General features: G+C 34.8%; 2 protein-coding genes across 4 annotated transcripts in view; one reads left to right on the top strand and one right to left on the bottom strand.

The window, feature by feature from the left end:
• Window positions 1-320: 320 nt before the first annotated feature.
• Window positions 321-16389, bottom strand: LOC121425709 (synaptobrevin homolog YKT6-like). Of its 2 annotated transcripts, none has more exons than XM_041621877.1 (8): window positions 16351-16389; window positions 12662-12917; window positions 12061-12143; window positions 11153-11253; window positions 10084-10188; window positions 9273-9338; window positions 7284-7385; window positions 321-6663 (listed from the first exon to the last, which is right to left on the bottom strand). In XM_041621877.1, the coding sequence occupies exons 2-8, from the start codon at window positions 12763-12765 to the stop codon at window positions 6628-6630; spliced, it is 597 nt and encodes a 198-aa protein (XP_041477811.1). In that variant the 5' UTR covers window positions 12766-12917; window positions 16351-16389; the 3' UTR covers window positions 321-6627. The 2 variants fall into 2 exon arrangements, with proteins under 2 accessions (XP_041477811.1, XP_041477810.1); XM_041621876.1 differs by lacking the exon at window positions 16351-16389 and adding an exon at window positions 14361-14385.
• Window positions 16390-20320: 3931 nt separating this feature from the next.
• LOC121425461 (coiled-coil domain-containing protein 125-like) overlaps window positions 20321-22819 on the top strand; it is a 39072-nt gene continuing 36573 nt past the window's right edge. For both annotated transcript variants that reach the window (XM_041621521.1, XM_041621522.1), the window contains exon 1: window positions 20321-20506. The gene's annotated coding sequence lies outside the window, so the exon portion shown is untranslated. The remainder of the gene's footprint in view (window positions 20507-22819) is intronic.

The raw sequence follows: 22819 nt of genomic DNA on the forward strand, positions 1-22819 counted from the left end.
TTTTCAATAGTCATACTTATATTATATCAGGTTAAATTTTAAGTACCTAAAGCTCACACTGAAATACTGCATATTCCATGTTTGCAAAGTCATGCATATAACTTCAAGAATGATTTTATGAACACAATCTGGGATTTGTTGCAGAGAGAGTTGCAATTAAAATCAAATACAATTTAAAATCTATTAACTTCAGATTTTTTTTTTTAGCTTGCACAAGTTCCAGTTATAGCTCAAAATTTTTTCTTTGCAAGAGGCCAAAAGATCAGGTAATTTTAGCATCATCCACCAGTAATGTGTGTCTCCCCCATGTACCTTGTTTATAGTCTAATTATGATCCCTTTATTACAACTTGAATTGTTTGTAAATAAGTATGGTTCTATTAACTGTTGGTATATTTTGATTTATTCTCTGTGCTTCATCTGGATCCAAACATTAAAAGGGATGTGATGAAGGTAGTTTTCAAAATATTTTGATTCAAATAATATGAATTAATTTTGTCAAAATTTTAGATGCCATTCTCCATAATAATTATGTTTTAAATCAATGATGCATAGCTCATTTCTGCGCTATGAAAGAAATTCAAATAAGTAAGCGGTAGTCATGTTTAGATGATTCTTCCTTTGCCAACTATACGATATGGAAATGGAAGTTTATACTAACTTTGCAACCACACACAAAACAGAGGAAGTACATTCTTCGTAATCCTGCTGTTAAGTACAATACTTCTTGAAGAATTACAGCTGTTGCTGAAGAAATTTCCACCCGTCATAGAAAATGAAATCTTGGCCTCCAAACAATTGCTCAACAGACTTTACTTTGTATAAATCATAATCCGTCTTTTTTTCCATTTCTTCATTGTACCGTTTAGTCTGTATCCTTAATTGTAACACGGTACAAAATCATGGAATATGCAGATTTTGTGTACATAATCTTATTTTCATCGCAAGCAGCAAGTATACAGTAGTCCAATAATGAATGCGGGCACTTAGCAAAGGGTGCTAAATTTATGCCTGAAATACGAGAAATCTGCAAAGTTTGTGATTTTGTACTGTGGTAAAATTGAAATCTATTTTGAGAATACTAGCCTTTTTGTTTTGCTTCACATACGCTGTAAATTTCATGTGTTGTATACTTCAGTATATCATTGAATATGTTTTGATGCACTAGATTCATTGATGTAAAATTTGTATAAATGTAAATAAAGTTTCTAGTACATTGTATAACTATCTGAAGAGTTGAATGTTTATTTCCTACAAATTTGATGCTTTATTTTGATTCACTATTTGTAAAAGATTCAACAAAAATGAGAAATGAAAATCAAAACATGTAGACTGAGATTCATAATACATGTACATAAATTTATTTTCACATTTGTTTGTAAATTCATAGAATCATATAATTGGCTTCATCATTATTACAATATTATTGACTGGGCATACCTTCGTCACTTTATACACACATACATGTTCACATAAACCACCATGTGCAAAGTATATCCAATAGAACAATTAAGACATGCCTGTAAAAATCTCATAACATCTGTTTCATTCAATTCCTGTATATATTAAATTGTGAGTGCTCGGGAGTAGAGTGTGAAATAGTCTTCCTAAACAAGACCCTAATACCTCAGTCACATTTGATCTATGGCGAGTCAAAAACAGCCGTTATAATATTCTTTGTACCAGCTACATATAGGGGGTTTGAATAAAAATGAATATGCATACGGCTGCCATAGAACAAATGTGACAGGGCTATAAATGACAATGATGTGTCTATTGAGACAAGTCTACTATTGTATCCATTTTAACTATACATTTTCCATAAACTAATCCCAGTCAGTTTCTTTAGTCTGCAAAGTTAGACTACTTTTTGAAGGGGAAAAATACATAAAGTTTTGATTTTTAATGAAAAAAAAATTATAGATACATTTCTTCAAAAGGGTTCCTTATAGCTAACCAAGACACACACAAAAAAAATTCATAAAATGCAGTCCAAAGTTGCAAATTTAGTAGAAATAACAGTATAACCCCTTGAGCATTAGTTATGCTGGACACCTAAAATTTGGAAAGTGTGCTTCATGCAAAATTAAAAGTAGAGGAAAAAAATTGAAGGCCACTAGAAATAAAATGTTTGTTTTTGGAAGAGAGTTGATAAGCACCAGAAAAGAACGAAAATAGATGGGTAGGAGGAAGGTGTTCCATAAAGCTGTTCATTAGTTTGACTTGATGCAGGACTGAATGGTGTTCTCTTCTTGAGATAATACATTGCCCAGTGTTTCAACAAAATGGGCCTGAATTTCTTTCACTCTCATCTCTGGCCCGTATTCTGAACTCGGGTTTAACTTAAACTCAGGTTTAAAGTATGGATAGCCAATTGTTACATAAATCACTTACAGAAAAGATATCATATTTCATCTCATTTGTCTCTCAATTGTCTTCACCATTGATGAAACAGGAAAGAGCATAGTAAACATACAACTTAAAAATCTTGAAAATTTTACACTTTTGGCTTCCCATAATTTTAGCACAGAGTAAGACCATGGTCTAAGTTAAACCCGATTTCAGAATACAGGCCATTGAATTTTAGCAACAAGAACTTTAATGATGTGATGGGAATCAAAATGGGAATATGAAATTAATAAATCTGATTCCGCACCCGAGAACTTGCCTAAGTCCAGCGTAAATGACGAAAGCTTTATGAAACAATCACAAAGCTTATTGATAGTTAACAAGACAGTTAAGAACACATTAGTTAAACGTCAAATTAAAAAAATTAACAAACCAGTTGCCCTATACCAAGTCCTATTTCTCTCGAGATGAACAGATTTCTGTGATCCCAGCACATCGAATACAACAGATACTGTACATGTAGATACATCTGCATCGTTCTGATCTATCATACACGAATGGCTTCTATCATTACATTGTTTTGAATATTCAAAAATCAATATTCAAATTATCAAAGATTAACCGGTCATCTTCATAAAAATATACTTTAATTTTATGGTTCCATGACATATTCTCCGGCGACAATTGCTCCAATGGAAAATCTGCACATTAAGCCAACATAAAACCGTACCTCCGAAGCTAAATAAACCCTTATCCTAATCTTTACATTATTCTAAACCAAAATCTCTATTACAATCCTCACTCTAATCCTATGCCTGGCTTCTGAGATATTAACACCAGAGCAATTGTCGCAGGAGCAAATGTCGTGTCACCTAATTGTAAACCTCCATATCACAAATATATCACAAAGTAGGGTTCAATATTATTTAATTTTGTTATTTTAACAAAAAAGGTAAGGGGGGAAAATATGTGGAGAGTGTAAATCTGTTGCTTTTTTTCACAAAAAAAATGGTATCTGTTCAATTTATGTATTTGGTCACTAAATTCTTGACATTGAACTCAGCAACTATGAGACAAAATTGTGATTCATACCATTGTGATCCGTAAAATGTACTGAAATCAAATACAATCCGATCAACAGGCTATGACAATTAGCATTACTATTGAATCACTGCACAAATTTACTGTACGGCAAGTCTACATGGAATGGACAGAGTCCTAGAGAGTTTTGATTACATGGTTTCCTTACAAGATGAGCTAAATCAGAGAATAGTAATCAAAAATAATTTTTTACTCTCCAAAATTGAAATCTCTCTTTGTTTTTTTTTGTTGTTGATCTATTTCAACAGGAAACCACAACACAGAAGGTGAAGAAAACATACAAAAATACATCAAATATGTAATGAAAATATACCACTGAAGCAAATAAAATATACATACTGCATATTTTAACAACTGTCATACTCTTTATAAATATATTATCTTCTTAAAACATTGCTTACAATATTTTTTTTTGTCACAATGTTTTACTTTGTCTACTTTCTATACTTTAATACTCTAAAGAAAAATGACCAATGTTCCTTTATCATACACGTATTCCAATTAATGAATGACAGTAGTATATACCAAATCACAAGGGAAAAGTCTTATTCTTGTTTGATAGAAGCCGTAAATATCACTCTTTTTACTTTGTATCAATTCATCAAGTCTCTGGCTGAAACTCTAACAAAAAATTATCAAATGACAGCTTCTGGCAACAACAGTACTTGTTTTGGATTATTCTTTACTTCAACTTCCTGTTTATTTCTCGTCATTTCTGAGTAATAAATATATATATATTCAGCAAACTTTGACAGCAAAAATAACTTTGTTTTAAAAAAAGAGTAAGAACCATAGCAAAGTACAATTTCCTTTGAGTGAAATATTTCGTACAAAAATAAAAGCAGCAAAACAAAATTTGTGTTCAAGTCATTAAAACATGATGAAATGTTAAACTATATTCATACTGTATAAATGTGAAATTTCTTGGTAGCTGCTGCTGCTGATAGCTGTAATATATAAACCACTGGTCAAGCACACAAGACAATTGCAATGTGCTTGTAGTGTGGTGATCATTTCAAGAGAAACAGGCTTGCATGTTGAAAATAAAGGTCCTTTTTCACAATGGTTGCTACCAATGACAAGTTACCGGTCAAATAGCATTTACCATAGTAACAGACCTCAGTCAAACAAAGTTAGTCTTTCCCTGTCATTGTCATGGACTCAAGAATTATGATCAACAAAATATTTCACAGAAAGGGCTTTTAAGTGAAACATGTGCTACAGATACGACCCGACGTTTCTGCTCCACGAATCCAAATTATCAGTCTTGAGAGAAACAAAACTTTGAGAGGTACATGTATGCCATCATAGCATAATTTTCTTTTTAATATACATTCAAATAGAAATGAGCTTCTATTTTGCTATATACCACTGATAACATTTTTTATAAATTATGGGGGTTATTATTTCAACGCAATGGATTCAAATTTGTAACAGCTGTCCCACAATAATTCAGGAATATTTATAGGAAAATAAAGCTGGAAAGAGGTGCTCACAATTTAATTTTCAGTCATCATTGCTCATATTACCTTGGAATAAAATACATGGGACCAAAAACTAGATGAGGTTATAAAATATAGTCTTTCTTTCTTATGTTAGAGAAATTTGGGAGCATATTATGACAAGTTCATATTCAAGTCATATGTGATTAATAAGTTTACAAACAGCTTTATAAAAATAGAGCACTGAATTAATGAGTTAAGGATCCAATCATCAAGGTCCAATGCATTGTCATTGCAAAATGTCTTCCCATGAATTCATAATTGCATAACGACATGTGTATCCACTACATTGATACATTCTATTCAATCCCATACATTTACTTTGCAACATTAGTGATGAATATTACTTTATTTTACACTCAAAGGCATTAGAAAAATATTTCATGTTCCATGGGGAAATACAATTTTAATAAGAATAAATATAGATCTGTGGCTGAAGACAGTCTCCAATCACAGTGTAATTGGTCTTGTGCATCAAATTATGTGTTTTCCCATCATATAAGAGGTTACCAGCAAGTTTACATGTAGCTTTGAACCTGTGACATTAATTTTCTATCCTGCGAATACATTATTATGTATTCAGGGGGTGTTACACAAAGAATTAAAGTACTAGTATGACTTAGTGTCGCACTTACATGCTGAGGCGTACTTGATGTGCAACTCGCAGTCTTTTTGATCAATACGCTGTAGTGCGCGACCTCTTGGCATGATCTGACCAATGTGGTCATGCCTTTTATACTGCGCGCAACTAGGCATTCAAGTTTGACTCTAAGTCATACTTAAATCTTTGTGAAACACCCCCCAGGACTGCAACTGGTCAGGCATAGACTCTCAATGGCAGCCAAATAGTGAAGCCTAGGTTTGAAAAGTCTCCAGAAAAAATGCCATTGCACGGCATATTTAAAGCTATAAAAAAATTACAGAATGAATGGCTGAAGGTCTTAAATCTGTATAGATTATCAAATTTCCATGACATCAGTGGTGCCGGTACATTCTGAGCAGACAACGGGAAGGGGGTCAAACTATAAGTTTACATCTCTATAACTTCTTCCGACCAGAATCTTCTGGAACCACAGCATACAATACTGTAATTTATACATAGGTCCAACAGCAAATTTGGCATTACGATGCTGTGTTATCATGGCAGAACCCTAAAATCTATAATAGATTTTTGATGACTGACGGACATCCTGTCACGAGCATGTACAAAAGGATCAACCAAAAACATGCTTTTACGTCACCAACTTCATTGTCACCTTAAATAAACAAAAGCTCCATATTACTATTCAATTACACCAGCACTAGAGGCAATATGATTGGTGACTAGGACATTGCAATACAAGGACGGTGGTCATCTGTCATCTCATATGATGTTTGTTTTACTAGTCCCTCAGATAGGAATGAATCTTAACAGCTGTAAGTCTCTTGGCAAGCACAAGCTTGCTTTTTCAAAGTCCAGTACATAAATGCAGTGTCATTACCATCATCCGATTCTCTCATTATACATTCATCCAGAGATCATCATCATCAACAGTTTACAAAGATCATTGGCATGTTCTTTTTATATATAGAGAGATACAAGTCATGCCTTTTTACCACATGTGCATTGCTGAATAAGTCCAACATCTATTATGACGAGTGCTTACATTAGGAGTAGCTGATCGCACAAATGTTCTTTACTGTATAACACAGCAGGAGTTTGTTTTTCGTGCCTGTGGAAGAGAAAGCATGAAATATATTTTTTACCTTTATGAGATGTGATTGTGAACATTATTGTCATTTGGATCCATTTCTTCTTTTTTTTTGAGGGGGGAGGGGGGGGTCTTTCAGAATACAAAAATAACACCTCCCATTAAATCACAAGCACTATAATAATAATAATAGGCATTTATATAGCGCCATCTATTGAGAAATATTCTATTCCGAGGCGCGTTGTTATTAATATTATTACCCCGGCTTTAGCTCGAGCTGCCTCTCAGCGCTCATGCATTCAAGGAATTAATCCTGCCGGGTAGCCATTCACCTCACCTGGGTCGAGTGCAGCACAATGTGGATAAATTTCTTGCTGAAGGAAATTACGCCATGGCTGGGATTCGAACCAACGACCCTCTGTTTCAAAGTCAGAAGACTTATCCACTGGGCCACAACGCTCCACTATCTTATTCATATTTCGATATTGGTGAAAGAAAGTTACTTCAAAAGGTGAGCCTTACATATCCTTCAATCAACTTCAAAACATATTAACCATGCACATTTTAGTTTCAAGCAATACATTTATTTTGTGCTTCAAATCCAATTGACTAATGACCAATAAATTTTCTTTGTTACTTACTGTTTTGTAGAATGTCTTTGATTGAGCACTCAAGTCATCTGATTTCGCTACCAGATCATCTAGCTTCTCTCCTCGGGTCAGCATCGATTCTATCGTATCGTGCTGGCAAAGTGATAAAAAGTTGAAATAGAACAATAATCCAGGAATGACATTATTCTTGAGGAGCATCTGAGAATAATAATGGCATATTTCGATACCTACATGTACAATTAACATATAAAGTGATTAAGATACAAGCCACTACTTGTCAATAGGGAAATATTGTTCCTTGGACATTTACACAAACACCCCTAAATTTTTTACTTACTTTTGGTAAAATTTCAAAATAAAATATCATATTCTAGATAATATAGTGTGTACAATTTAGGTCAAATGTGTTTCTGTACAGCTCACACCATAATGTTTGTCTCATTATCAGAATTATCGTAATTTGCTTTTGAAGGAAACAACAATTAAAACAAATACATGTGTCATAATGGTTCTGTAAAGATCCTCAAAATGACAATTGCATTACAATTTCAGGAATTTAATATGCCAATTGCTATACTGCTGAAGTAAAGGTGTTTTTGTGGAGAAAACTGAAGTCTTAAAGATAAATGCCAGTTGTGGTAACGATTTCAAAATGAGTTCGTACAGAATCCAATGAAATGACCACCAAAGTGTCTGTTTTTGTGTAATTGCTGAGAAATTAGCAAATAAGGGCAGGATTCGGGTCGACATTCAAAGCAATAATAATACACAGTCTCACGTGTGCTTATCTGTGTTGGTGATCTTCAGTGTGAACCTTTTTCAGCTTAGTTTTCAAGATTTCACAAAGTTCAGATTATGTAAACTGTACCAGATCTAGATCCTCGAGATGATATAATGACAATTAAGCCTGGTTTTACATACTTTCTCGTGAAATCAGTGTTTACTGCAACTACTTTCATTCATCTTTAAATGTACACAGCATCATTGCCATATAATCAAATGTGAGAGATGGCCCTTGGAAGCAGGGGTGCTAGGGGTGCACCCCAATGATAACTTTTTGGGGTATGCTGCGTATGTATGTTATACACCATTGGCAGCACCACCTGTAAATCAGGTTGGTATGCTACAACATCAAAATTTGACCCATATCTCCTTCATTTGGGTGAAAATCATTTTATTTTGTTCTTAATTTGATTATTTGTTTTTGTTTTCGTGCTTGTCAAATGTTTCCTGACCAAAAATCATCTTCATTTTGGAGTGAAAACCTTTTTTTATTGGCTTGTCAATTTTCTTCCAAACCAGCACCCCCTCTGTGCATTTAATCAAATGCACATTTCAAGCTCCCAAATTTCTCTCCCATTAATTTTATAATAAAAATGGAAGCAAATCACTGTATACCAGGTATTCCTTCATTCCTACATTGTTTGGGTACATTCAATTCAATTCAATTTCAATTCAATTCAATCTTTATTTTGCAAAATAGGATAAAAATACAAAGAAACATCAAATAATGTGATTAGATAATAAAATACATTGCGTGGCTTTCCATGAAGGTTATCAGAAACCTGTAAGGCTGGATCGCCAAAACATAGTAAAAAGACAACAATATTAATAAAAAAGAAAAACCAGAATATCATATCATTGTAGTAAATACAATGAAGGAAAAGGGACAGAGAAAAAAAACAAAGAATACAAAAAGACACGAATCAAAGGGGGGGGGGGACAGATAGGGTACAAGTAATGCATTGATATCAACTGCGAAAATTAATAATCATTCACTAGAAAATTTTTGTACTGTTTTCTAAAGGAAGATATAAATTGTGAATTAGATATTATTTGGGGAATCTCATTCCATTGTTTGGGACCTACATAACTTAATAATTTAGCTTCATGACAAGACTTGATAGACAATAGATGAAATTTATTGGAAGAATGGGTATTATGGTTATGAATTTGATTATTATATTGAAAAAGATCTGAAAAATTAAAAACATTAATTTGAGAGAATGCAAAACTTACCATTATAACTTTGGTTTCATCAAGGTCTTTCTGGATTTTCATCATTGGATCTGCTTCTGATGGATTCTATGAAAATTCAAAGAAAAAAAAGAAGAAAATGAGATGTAAGTGAAGAAACATCCCCATCAAACCAAACAATCTCTTGTACAGACTTCTGGTAACATCAAATAGAAATATGTAAGTCACAGGCTTACATATGCATCTCAGCAATTTCATTTTGAATGGCAATAAATCCAAGGGCATATCAAACTATCAGAAAACAAAGACATCAATATTGTACTAAGAATTTGCATCTGATTGAATTTGCGAAAACAGCACTCCAATACTAACCATTTTTTAAAGTATCATCCTCTTGTAAAATTTGCGCTGTAAATCTTACAAATTCATCCTCTACTATGGAAAATAATTAAAGATAGGCATACTGTACATTTCCTAACACTTTAATTTACATTGAAACCCAAGCACTACACTCACCCTCATATTAAACTACACAAAATTAATCAATTGGGCCACATGTGGAATACCCTCAAAGCTTCTCAATAAAACTTTAAGGAAAATTTATGACAAACATTCACCCTGAGAGGACCTTGATCAGCGATTCAGCCCCCTAAATGTTTGAGGCAATATTCTCTGCTATACACAAAGCAAGCACATCATGTTACAACCAGTCTAGCTCAACTTTTTCCACCTATCCGGGCATCCTGCTCTGACCCATTCCCCTTCCACAAATGGGCCTCAATCTTGCAGCTTCTTACAGTTGTTTAATATGCATAAAATGTACATCAAGGTCATTGTAGCAATACTCAAATACCTGATACTTGGAAAGATATGATTCAAGTCCTTGATAATTTGCACTATTTTCTTTGACTGTTCCCCATGTTGATGGTGACACAGCACTTGCAAACTCATCTAGTATCTGAAGAAAAGACAAAATTACAATAATTAAGGTCATGGTCATTTTCTTTTCTTTCAAATTACATGTAAACTCAAGAATGGGTATAAATCATTGGGGCTAGCAACTTTGCATTCTTCTTGCAAGAACAAAATATGAATGGTTTTAAAGACATCTTTTTTGTCCAGAATCAAATTTATTGTATCAAAGTTTGAAGGAACTTTCAGTGTTATGCCCGTTTTCAAAATTCATCATTATCACATATACTATTATGTAAATGACAGAAATTCAACATGACTCAACTCAAAGTTCTATTTCTGTCAGGCCTAGTGTTATTAGTATCATTTTAACTTGCTGTTGGGATGGAGTTAAACTTAATGAATATGTAACATTAAACTTTAAAAACTTTATTTTTATTTTATTTGTCATCTTTACCCAGGGTAGCCTGTTCAGTGGTTTAGACACTGTTGTCAACCAGGGCCCTGCACAATACATATAACAATCAAAAGAACACATTTCATAAAACACATAATAAAGTCAATATTGCTACACTGCAGTAAGAGAGACAAATGATTGGAGTTCTTGAAAAAGGAAGCAGTATTGGAAATTGACAGGAAAACAAGAAAAAATTGATAGGTTTGTATTTTCATTATTATAGGTTACTACGTTTTTATAAAAATAAACTTATCAATTCAGTGAAAATGCAAGGGTGAATTTAGAAATCGATCTATCATACAAAAAAACCTCATTGAAAGAACTATGTGTATATACCGGATACACAAATTACTTATAGTTTAAAAAAATATACAAATTACACTTATACTACAGAGCGGTTATTACTTATCAATATTCATTCGACTAAATCATATCATTCTAGTTAAATAACAATTGTTTACATTTATTTCACACAGCATATAAAATATTACATATGAGTATTGAAGATTCAATAGTGAGTGTATGTTACATAATAATATAAAATTAGACTCACCTTATTTAAGAGCGTAAATGAAACGCGTGGGGGGTAATCCCCATCTGAGATGATAACTCCTGAAAGATTACTTTCTTTACACATGACATGGAAAATGTAATCTGTAATGATTAATTTGAAGAAAAAAAATCACTCAATAAGGTTTTCAAGAATACCAAATACTCTTCAAAGTAAGCAATAATAACGCAAAACAAAAATATAATTTAACAAAATAAATAAACCTAATTCCTGTCAGATTTTCCATACAGAACTCTACTATGAATTCATCTACAAAAATGTCATCATTCTCTTTTTTTTGATAAGGTACAGGACCCCATTTCGAAAAAAGTTGATGATAGCGACTCTTGCTGGAATGTCAACTGCTATAAAAGTGAAAATGATGCTTCCTGATTGGCTCTTCAAATGAAAGTTGACATTTCAGCAAGCATTCCTATCAAATAAACTCTTTCTGAAAAAGAGTCCAGGTAAGATAACATTATATACATTATGGCCCGTATTCTGATAGCAGGTTTAACTTAAACTCAGGTTTAAAGTTGTGGTTTAAGTATGGATAGCCAATTGTTACATAAATCACTAACAGTAGAGATATCATACTTCAGCTCATTTGGCTCTCAAATAATTCATAATTGTCTAGGAAGTATAAATAGATGATTGTCTTCACCATCAATGAATCAGGAAAGAGCACAATAAACATAAGAAACATACAACTTAATATAAATTTTGATACTTTTGGCTTTCCATACTTAATCCACAACTTTAAACCTGAGTTTAAGTAAAAACCTGCTATCAGAATATGGGCCTTAGACTTTAGTTTTGATCTCCTGAACATAGGAAAAGGATGTGTCACAAGCATCTGTAACTGTTTCTCTTTATGGTTTAATTATAATAACGTCATACATTAAACATACCTTGCTCTTTCACCGATGAGCGCATCTTCTGCTGTGTTCTTTCTACAACAATTTTGCTTGTGAAGTTCATGAACTCTTGAACACTGTATCAAAAGAATGGGGATAGGAGAGTGAGTATAGAAAAGCATGGATCACCAGATGTATCAAGGTCTACTAAGATTGATCACAAGTAATAGAATTTTCAACTTGTAAATTCAAGTGAATTTGCTATGTAAATTCACAGAACATAAATAATCACATACCTGCAACACACAAAATGCTTAAGTGTATCAAATGTCTAAGAAAAACAAAACGTGAGCCTATATTATATGGTCAGTAATACCAGTGTGATCCATTACTTTTAAAACTTAATTAGTCTTGAATAATCAATTAACTACTCCAAAATGTGAGTTATTAAAAAAATAACCCGCCAACATATTTCATTTACCTTGTCCCAAATATGTCGGATCTCTATGTGCAAAGGGTATACCGGTAGTATGTTAAATGGAATATTACTCACTATATTAAACTAAAGAGTATAATACATTGATATACATACTTAAAACAAAATCAGGTGGTGTTTAAATACATATACATTGTTTAATAATAAAAACATAAATACCTTGACTTCTGAAAGTAGCCAAAAGAAGACAAGTCACTTGCTGACTTCAAAATTGTCACTTTGGTGGGACCTTTGTAAAGGACAACGATACTGAATAATTTCATGATGCTGCTGGAAGTTGGGACTGCGAGATGAAAACCTCTGGAGGTGGAATGAAGATTATGTCTCTCTGATGGAGAGTGATGATTATAATCTCATGTGAAAAGAAACTGCCCTCTTTTGCTTCAGAGTCTTGGGTGTCTGTAGTTATCTAAATCTGTCAAGAGAAGAAAAGAAAATTAACTATATATACATGTACATGTAGGAATAAATACACATAGATTTCAGAAAGATATTGCTCTGAATTAAAACTCATAATTGGATTTTGATTAATCAATAATACATTCATGATCAATATACAAATAAGGTGTACAAATTGAATCACTTTAGAAACAAAAATTATCATAAAATGATGACCTATACCTTTGGAATGTTAGTTAAGCTTGATGAAGTATAATTAATTTATCAAGGCTAAACCTAAGCATTGTGCAAATGCAGTTTTGCACCGGCCGACTTCAAGCAATTTTCCCACAGTAATTCTTTGCAAATATCATAGCAAGTCTCTCATCACATCAGGAACGGACATGAAGGACTACTCCTGTAGATTTTCTATTCTTTACGTCAGGTATTTTACAATCTATACAGCTTGAACTTATAAATCTTTACATGCATTGAAAAATGGAGGTTTTGAATCCCCCCCACAAGAACTTGTCCAACAGATCTTTACATTCTTTCCACTGATTTAGCTTCCACTATTTCTGCAGGCAGTTTGTTCCAATCAGAAATTATTCTTTGGCTAGAAAATTTACTTCTAGATCATTATGAAAAGCTTGAACTTGTAACCTCTTTTTGCTGAGTAAATTGCTGGTGTGAAGAATGTGTCACTAGAGATCCCTAACTTTTCATTTGACAGTTTATAAACAGTGATCATATCTCCCCTTCATCTTCTATAAAACAGTGAGTGAAGATTGAGTGAACTGGGCGTTGTGGCATGCGCCTGTAATCCAAGCTGTGGGGAAGTTACAAATTGATGCAGAGGGTCGAGGTTCGAGCCCTGGTCACGTCTTTCGGATGGTGACGTTAAAGGTCGGTCCCAGACGTAAATAATCATATCTGATTGATACACGTCTGAAAAAACTCAAATACACACACGAGTCTGTACATAGGCGTAGCTAAAAGGTAAACTCTGGAGACCAGGAATCATGCAAGTAGACCTCCTTTGCACCTTCTCTACTTTGTCTGCATCCATTTTGAATCTCACATGCCATAAAAAGTTCCCACATTCCAAATGAGGTCGAACCAGAGTTACAAACAAGATTGGTAATATTTCAGAGGTTATTTGAGAAAAAGTCCTGTGTATTATTCCAAGTTTTTGGTTATCTTTCAAAACAGCTGCTGAGACATGACGGTTGAGCTCTTCATCCATAATGACACTGAGATCTTTCTCATGTTTACATGCTTCTAATTCATCTCCATTTACAGTGTAAACACTTCTCGCATTGTTCTTTCCAATATGTACATGCAAAACCTTGCATTTCCTAGTATTAAACTTGAGTTGCTAGGTTACACCAATGATTTTGGTATCATCGGCAAATTTACACATTCATCTTAAATATTAGGTAAATTATTTATAAAGATGACAAAGAAAATGGGTCCTTACACGCTCCCTTGCAAAATTCCACTGCTTACATGTACTTGACTCCAATCAGAATTTTCACCATTGATAATCACTCTCTCTTCCCTTCTGGCTCTTATCCAAGCATGTAACTTCCCATCTATACCATGACATAAATTTCTTCGAGCCTCTCATAAGGAACAAAGCCAAATGCTTTCAGAAATCTAAGTAAATGTCAATGACATCAATAGGAATTCCAGCATCAAGTTTGCGTGTTATCTCTTCCATTGCACATAAAAGTTGTGTCATACAGGACCGATTGGGAGTAAATCCATGTTGACAGTTTGAAAGGAAACAACGATCCATCAGATGTTGCATCACAACATCACAAATTAAACTTTCCATCAACTTTCTGGCCACTTTTTGGTCTATAGTTTTCAATGTTCTTCTTCATTGCCTTTTTGTGTAGCACCGTAAAGCATGCCTTCATCAAGTGACTTCTCAAAAATGAGTTGTAGTGAAACTGAAATAGATTGTGCAGTTTCATTCAACAGTCTTGGATGCATTTTGTCTGGACCTGGAGATATGCTTCCATTCAGTTTAAGAACCTTCTTTGTACCTTTTCTGAAATTACGTCTAATAGTGATGGACCAGAGTACTGCCAATTTATGTCCCGCATAAAATTAAAATTCTCAATGACTAAAACACTTGAAACAAATCATTACATATGTACAATGTTTTGTCTGAACTAATTATTTGACCATAAACACGTAGCTTTCCTTGCAAAATATATAGATCTACCCTTTTTTCATTATTTTAGTGTTTTTGACACCTTTATTACATTACCTACGTAACGTGCCCAATCTTGATAAAGAGACCCTTTTCACACGTTTCTATGGACGCGCATACCAGTATGGCAGTGTATCCTATTGCCGGACACTTTCATTTCAGTGCTTTAAAAATGACAACTAGAGGAAATACAATCAAGAAAAATTATCACTTGCTATTCCAAATATTCCGAAAATTATGAATATGATGAAATTATTTTATATTTTCCAACAGTTTTCTTTGCACCGCACTTGCCGCATACCCCTCCGCGAAAAACAATTATTTTCGTGCGTGACAAATTATATTGTAATTCCGGACGCGCGCCGGACGGGTAAAAAATATTCTTGATTATAATGATGTAAGAAAGAATTGGTGTGATTTTTTCGGGATTAATCATCTCATGAGTATATTCTAAGTTTTTGTTTGCTTTCTTATAACGATTCTGAGCAGATCTTTGTTATAAATTTGCGTTTGCTAACTAATTTCCCTTTTTTTAATTGCGCGTTCGATATTGCACTTCCAAGTGTTAATGCTCGTTCATATCGTAAGACTCGGTCATCAAGTTCTATCGATGCGCTGTCATGTCGATCATGACGGCTCTCCATCACGGTAAACCTCGCGCACGGCCGGGGTATACCCGGTACATTGAGAACTAGCCGTCGACGATTTAATCGATGGAGCGTACGAGATTGAAATTCGGCAAATCAGGTCCGTATTTCCATCAGAAAATAGATCAATTGGGATCAATTGTTAATGCCAAAACTGTGTTATATGTTATTTCAAGCATTTTCTGTCATTTTTAGAGAAAAATAAGGTAAAAATTATATTTTCGCCTTGTTTTTGCATTCTCGTTCTTTGAATTGATCTGTGATATTGAACTGCGGAAGTCTTACGGTACGAAATTGATTTCCTACGCAGTTATATGCGCGTCCGGAAATATGATAGTGTCCGGTAATACAATACGTCACTATATATGATATCCACTCGTCAATAGTGTCCCCCCCCCCGGTCCTGGCCAATTGAAATGTGACTGAGATTTACATTGGTTTAAGAACAATTCCTACATGTACTATGTAGTAGGGAAATTTGCTTGAAAAAAAAATTGAAGTCGGCCGGTGGCGGTGCGAAACTCAGTTTTTTTTTTCGCCACCTTCTCCCCCCTCCAATCTCCATGCCCTATGCCCTATCTCTCCCGGCTTTAACTTACCTGACCTATTTTCTCCGTTCAGTTTTTTTCTGAGCTGACTCGTGACTGCTTCCAATCCAGTTCACGTTCCACTGCTCCACTCTCAGTCTCACTCACTGACTCAGATCAGAGCCTCAGTATTCAAGTTGTTAATGTCAATTCTCAATCTCAATTCTCAATCATGTCACTGCACTTGAGTCTTGACTATTTTGCTATCCTAATCCTATCTCTTTCTCTTCTGACTAATCAGTGGGCACGTCACGTCGCATAGCTTTCACTGTCACTTCTCTTGTTTGGAATCAGATGGGTGGTCTCGCAGCGCACCAGATAACGAATCGCGACAGACTCTTGATTGTTTAATTTGTAGCTTCTGGTTTTCTGAACTGAAATTAGGAGCGATTACTCATGCATATTGCGCCGTACTGTGCGGTTTTTTCTAGCGACGATTAGCGCATAATCATGAAAATAGCAGACCTAAAAAATCGATATATTACATTATAGTGTCTACAAAAGAGCAAAAAAAATAATAGAAAGTGCGTTGGCAAACGGACTGGAATGTCAGTATTTTCTGGGGATTTATATAAAATAATTCTGATATTTGACTAAACCCCTTCTAAACTAGGAAAGTGTAGCTAATGAAGTTCAGCAGAGCAGTCGATGGTACACAGACTCAAGTTTATGGTCTAGTTGACGGTAAAGTCCACTTTAGAAAAATGTTGATTTGAATCAATATAGAAAAATCAAACAAGCGTAACAGTGAAAATTTCATCGAAATCGGATGTAAAATAAGAAAGTTATGACATTTTAAAGTTTCGCTTATTTTTCCTAATTATCCACAACTCAGTTATTCTAATTGGAAAATCTGTGACGTCCATCACTCACTATTTCTTATGTTTTTTTTTTTAAAGATATGACAAAAAGGACCACACTCTAAAAACAAACCAGTCAAAAATGACTAGTTGATAGGGTCAGCTGCAGCAGGTGCGGGAGCAGGTGCAACTGTTATTCTAGTCATATGAGTATTTTCTAGTAGTATTTTACTAGAACAGAGTTATTTCTGACTATAGAATGATACTATTGTCAGAAATGTGATATTCACTGATTTTCATATCAGTTGCACGTACCCAGCCGCTAGAGTGCATGGTTTAGTGAATTTGACTGATTTGATTTAAGAGTGTAACTTGACTGAACCATAAAATGGTAAAACAATGGCAAGTTTATGAAGCAATTTGATTCACAGAACAATATGAGACGAAATGTTTCATATTTCATATAATAAAATGAGTGACGTCATCAGTTCCCTCATTTGCATACAGACCAGAATGCGCATATAACTATTATGTGAAATTCAGAGAAATTCATAAAATGTCGTAACTTTCTTATCCGATTTTGATGAAATTTTAAGTGTTGTGCTTGATGGTATTTTCCTTTTTATGCCCTATTAACTTTTTATTGGGATGGACTCGTCCTGAGATAGAGAAATTTGACTAGAATATTAATATGGTTAGAATATTGGAATAATTCTTGTTTTGTACTCATGATATATTATGACGATTTTAACTTTGTGTTTTTCTTGAAACTTGAAGCATTTTAATTATGATTTGCATGAATGCTCTAGTTAAGGTCTGTTTCTTGCGCACTTGTTCACATTTGCATCATGTTTGTATTAATGAAACTGACAACGTTTTAAGTTGCTCTGCAAAACAGATAAATAATGAAAATAAACTATAAGATCCCGAAAATTTTGATTTCGAGCCATCAAGCTTGCAAATTGCATTTAAAATCTAATTTTTGAAATAATCTATACCGAAACATGTTAAATTTAATCATTCACTAGCGTAAATCCCGGGGGGTAGGGGATATATCCCCCCACTTTTCGAGGAGGGGGGGATGGCCTGTACAAACACCCCCACACACACAAACACACACACTTTTTACGAAAGAAATGAAGAAAAAAATCACAAGAGATAATTGTTTTATTGGTAAAAATTCCTCCTGAAATACCGCTTAACAAATAAAACAATATTATTGAATCATAAAATGCCAATAAAGTGCCAGTTCACCATTTCCAAACGAAATTCTTATGTCATTATTATAACATTGAAGAGAAACCCCCGTTTCTTCCAATTCATCAATGTTGGGGTCTTTGGGAGGGGATTAAGATAGAATGTCCATATCCGTTTTATGGCATTGTCCTTAAAATGTCTCTATTATAGGTCAGAATATCTAGCAACTGAGCGTGCTTACTCAGTGATTCAAACATTTTGCTTGGTGCCCCCCGCCCCCCCCCCCCCCCCCATGCCGTGACCTACGGTACGCCACTGTGGACATATCATTGACAATTCCTTGCATATCTAAAAACATGACTGCAAAAAATGCCAAAATATTTCAGTCTTCCCCCCACACATCAACACGGATTTACGCCAGTGTATTCATTAGTCCTGTTCAAAAAGGAACATGAATGATAGTGCCCCAATTTGCATATCACATGCAATCATACTCTGTTTTATGGAAGATTCGGGAAGGATGTAAAGGCCTGGTCACACTGCCCGAGTGTTGTTGGAGCGGTCGTGGAGCTGAGGAGAAAGAGAGTCGAATTTCGCTCACAAAATTGGAGGAAAAAAAACGAAAAAACAACAACAAAACAATCGAATTCGAAAATGGTGAACGGTGGTGAGCGGTGATGATTTTTTCTCTCCGCTCCGCGACCGCAGCAACAACGCTCGGGCGGTGTGACCAGGCCTTTAACTCAAGTATATGTCCTCAAGCACTGATGTGCCTATACCTGAATATACTTTTGATTATAAATACGGGTAATAACGCCCTTTATGCATGGAATGATAAAGTGGTAGTCACTTTATAGGGGAAATTTGACTCCCGTGTAAATCTTCAAAAACAAACGACACACCCCATAAATTTCTTTCATATGCGAGTGATGGCATTTTTTGTTATTATGATTGCCAAGTTTTTTCTGGAGGAAAACCCCTTTATTTTTGTCTGCTTCCCCTTTTTTCTTGTCCGTTTTTTTTTTTACACAAAAGCACAGCTCCTCGGGTATATAGGGTGACAGGGTAATCCTCATAATGATAGGCCTAGCTCCCATTTTACATTTTTATTTTTTGCAATTAAAATTTATAAATCATGAACATTGTGAGTGAAGCAATAGAAAATAAATCAAATCTGACAGCATCTCATCTTCAAAAACAGTATATGTTATCAAGGACCAGTTATTTGGAACTCAATCCCTTCTGACATTGAATAAAGCCCTTCGGTATCTGTTTTTAAAAGGAAATACAAAACATTTTATTGTCTAAATCTTAGATTTATTTTTGGTTCCCCCCCATTCGGTTAAGGTTTAGCTAGGTGTTTGTTTGCTTGTTTGTTATGTTTTTTTTTCCTCATTGAATTTGTGATTATATGATGTTTTTAATATTTCTTTAAGTACAATTTTTGTTATGGGTTGGCCTGACACAAGGTTTCTTCCTTTTTGGCCATTACCTTCCTCACTTTCTTTAATTTTGATATACATTGTATTTACATTGTTTATTTTTTCTATGTATTTTTATCTTGATCTCTTGAGGAGAAATAAATGAAACTTGAAACTTTAGAAAAGAGGACATTTCCCCTGTCTTTTGCACCCTTTTGAAGACACACTACACGCTCTTTCATATTTCTTGTGAAGATCGGGCGCTAATTGGTCGCTTGCGTGGGCGCAGCGCTAGCGGTCGACACGTCATTCTGAATGACTCATAATATTTTAAACGTCTAAAGTCGAATTTGTGTACTTGAGGGTAGTTGCCAATCTAAAAATTATATTCTCTTGTCAATATAATGTGGCCTGAATTACTCGTGCTAGCTTATAATCATGTGAAAATATAATATATAGATCTTAATATTTGAAATAATATCAAGCAAAAATAAAATTGTCATATAAGTATTATAATAGATCTAAGTTTAAAAATAAATATCTATGATAGAGATTTACTTCCGGGATGATAACATTCATGTTATTGTTATTGCTCGCGCCACGCAAGGCTACCGCCTATTGCTGGCGGACCCACCGGACTGTACCTGATGACAGCGCCGGGCAAGCCCCGTGCTCCAGAAGGCCTCTATCCGCTGCTTCATCCCTGCTGCATCTTCGTCGTGCGTGTCTTTTTGGCAAGCAAGTGAATAGGTGAATATCGTAATGGCAAATTTCCTTTTATCAAATGAAACTATGAAGCGGTCATTCGGCAGGCAGGCCATTGGCGTTGCTCTAGCCGGCTAGACCATGTAAGTTAGACAGCTGGCAGCCGTAAAAATTTCTCGTAGTCGTCGTAGGATGGGGGGGGGGGGGGGCAGGCCTCTACAAAAATTTTTTTCGTCACTTGCCCTGTTGGGCAAGTGATGAAAAAATTTGCTTGCCCGATAGAAAAAACTGCTTGCCCAATTTTTAAAATAATTTTTTCATTATGACGGCACTACTCTTATTTTTATTAAGGTATACAAAATAACAATTGAGAATCATGTCCAGTATAAAAGAACACACATTGAAAAGGATATTTTCAGCAACGTAGGCCTAAGTCTTTACGTTTATTTTGGAGAAAAAAATCAATATTTTATGGTTATTTAAGGTTTTAAAAAACCCTTCAACAAAGTTGCTAAAATTTCATATTTTGCATCTTTAAATCCATGAAATGGCTTCCTGCGTACCATATTTCCTTAGAATTGCTTTCATTTACCGTAGTTGGAAAAGTAAGAAAGCCAGTGAAAAATGTTCAGCTCTTTATTGACTCGGAAAAAATTATTTTATCATCAAAAGTGGAGTGGCTAAAATTTCACATTTTGCATCTTTAAATCCATGAAATGGTATGCTTAGAATCTTGGGGGTGGGGGTGTGTGTGTGTGTGTGTGTGGGTGTTTGTGTGGGTGTGACTGTGAGTTGAACTTTGATATAAATGAATTCAATATCTAATTTCTACTTCGCCTATTCCAGTACAATAACCTGTACTCGGCCATGTAATAAAGCCATAAAGGCCCACATACCCTAACTTTTCCTGAAGTTCTTTGAAAACGCAGACTTCTACGAAAATTGCATTTCTCTATGGGGGAGTCTAAATTTGGTGAGAATGTATTCATTAATAACTTAAATATACATGACAATGAAGAAATCATCAAACTTTATTGGAAGTTTTGAATAATATACCCGAAATGTAAACTCTGTCTGAAACAGAAAATCACCATCATTGAGGCCTTTACTGAGCGAATTGTCCCCCAGAGCTCTGGCAGAGAGACAGAGCTCAGACTGGCTAGCTAGTATGCGCACGTGTGTGAGCCTCCCGCCGGCCTTGTAAAATAGATGGAGCTTTGTTTGATGATTTATTGTCTGATATTTACCTCATTCCCTCAAAAAGGGAAACAAATGAATTTTAAGTTATAATTAACAAATATGGCAAGTTATTTTGGATGTTAATAGGCCGTTTTGAAAAGCAAAGCCGAATGACAACTCACCAATGCGCGGTTACTAGACTGTGATTTATTTCCTGTGTAATTCTAATTATTTTATCACAGAATTGTGATATCGGAAGGGGGAAAATGTGCATTAGAAATTGCACATGGTGGTAGTCATAATGGACCCCTATACTACATTCAACTGTTTCCCGGCCATTGCGTTGATTTTTTTCATACCTGGTACCACGTATGGAAATACGTGGTACAGAAAAAATAACGCAATTTCGGAATTTGAAACTGCGCTACTCGCTATTTTTTAAGGCTTATTCATGATTTTGAGTGTGGATTTTTGATGATTTATGGAAAAGCGAGGTACGGTACAGAAAAAAAGACGCAACAACCACTTGCCCGATCGGGCAATTGACTTTGAGAAGTGCTTGCCCGCACGTCATTTTCACTTGCCCCGGGCAAGCGGGTTTGTCGCGCCCTGGGGGGGGGTCGGGTGTCCGGACACTTTAATTATTTGAAGCCTTCTTTTTTGTCTGTGGATTACACTAAAAATATGAATTCATTACTTGTAATCATTTTCTATTTTGTTCTTTATAATATTTCCTAACATTTTGTTCTAAAAATTGATGAAACTTCGCTTGTAAAATTTTCCAAATGACATTCTAAAATAGTACTAGATCGTCCGGACACACAACCCGTCCGGATACACAACAACTGGGTATACTCGTGAGTCGTAGCGACTAGCGTAGCCACACAGGCGGCTCGCGACCTAGACAGCTGGCAGCCGTTTCGAGGAGTTTTTTAATATTTTTTTTTCAATTTCTCCTCGTACACAGACGGCTTGCTATCGTGCAGCCACCATTAGGGGACTTGCAATGCAAAATCCCCCGTCAGGGCTCTTCAAATTTTGTATAAAAATTTTGAAAATTAACGTGACCAAAATGCAAATTTATATTCCCTCTTGGCATTAATTGCAACAAAAAAAACTGACAAAAATGAAGTTAAAAGGAACAAAAACAGTGACTTACCTCGGCTGTCGCGCAATTTT

This window comes from Lytechinus variegatus, chromosome 12 (genome assembly GCF_018143015.1).
Source record: "Lytechinus variegatus isolate NC3 chromosome 12, Lvar_3.0, whole genome shotgun sequence".
NCBI lineage: Eukaryota > Metazoa > Echinodermata > Echinoidea > Temnopleuroida > Toxopneustidae > Lytechinus > Lytechinus variegatus.

What these genes read in the sequence shown, in the direction of transcription:
- LOC121425709 (XM_041621877.1), bottom strand. Translation starts at nt 12,765, where the DNA reads ATGAAATTATTCAGTATCGTTGTCCTTTACAAAGGTCCCACCAAAGTG. An exon ending in GGCTACTTTCAGAAGTCAAG is followed by an intron (nt 12,144 to 12,661) that starts GTATTTATGTTT and finishes CTTTTGATACAG; the next exon opens with TGTTCAAGAGTTCATGAACT. An exon ending in CTCATCGGTGAAAGAGCAAG is followed by an intron (nt 11,254 to 12,060) that starts GTATGTTTAATG and finishes TAATCATTACAG; the next exon opens with ATTACATTTTCCATGTCATG.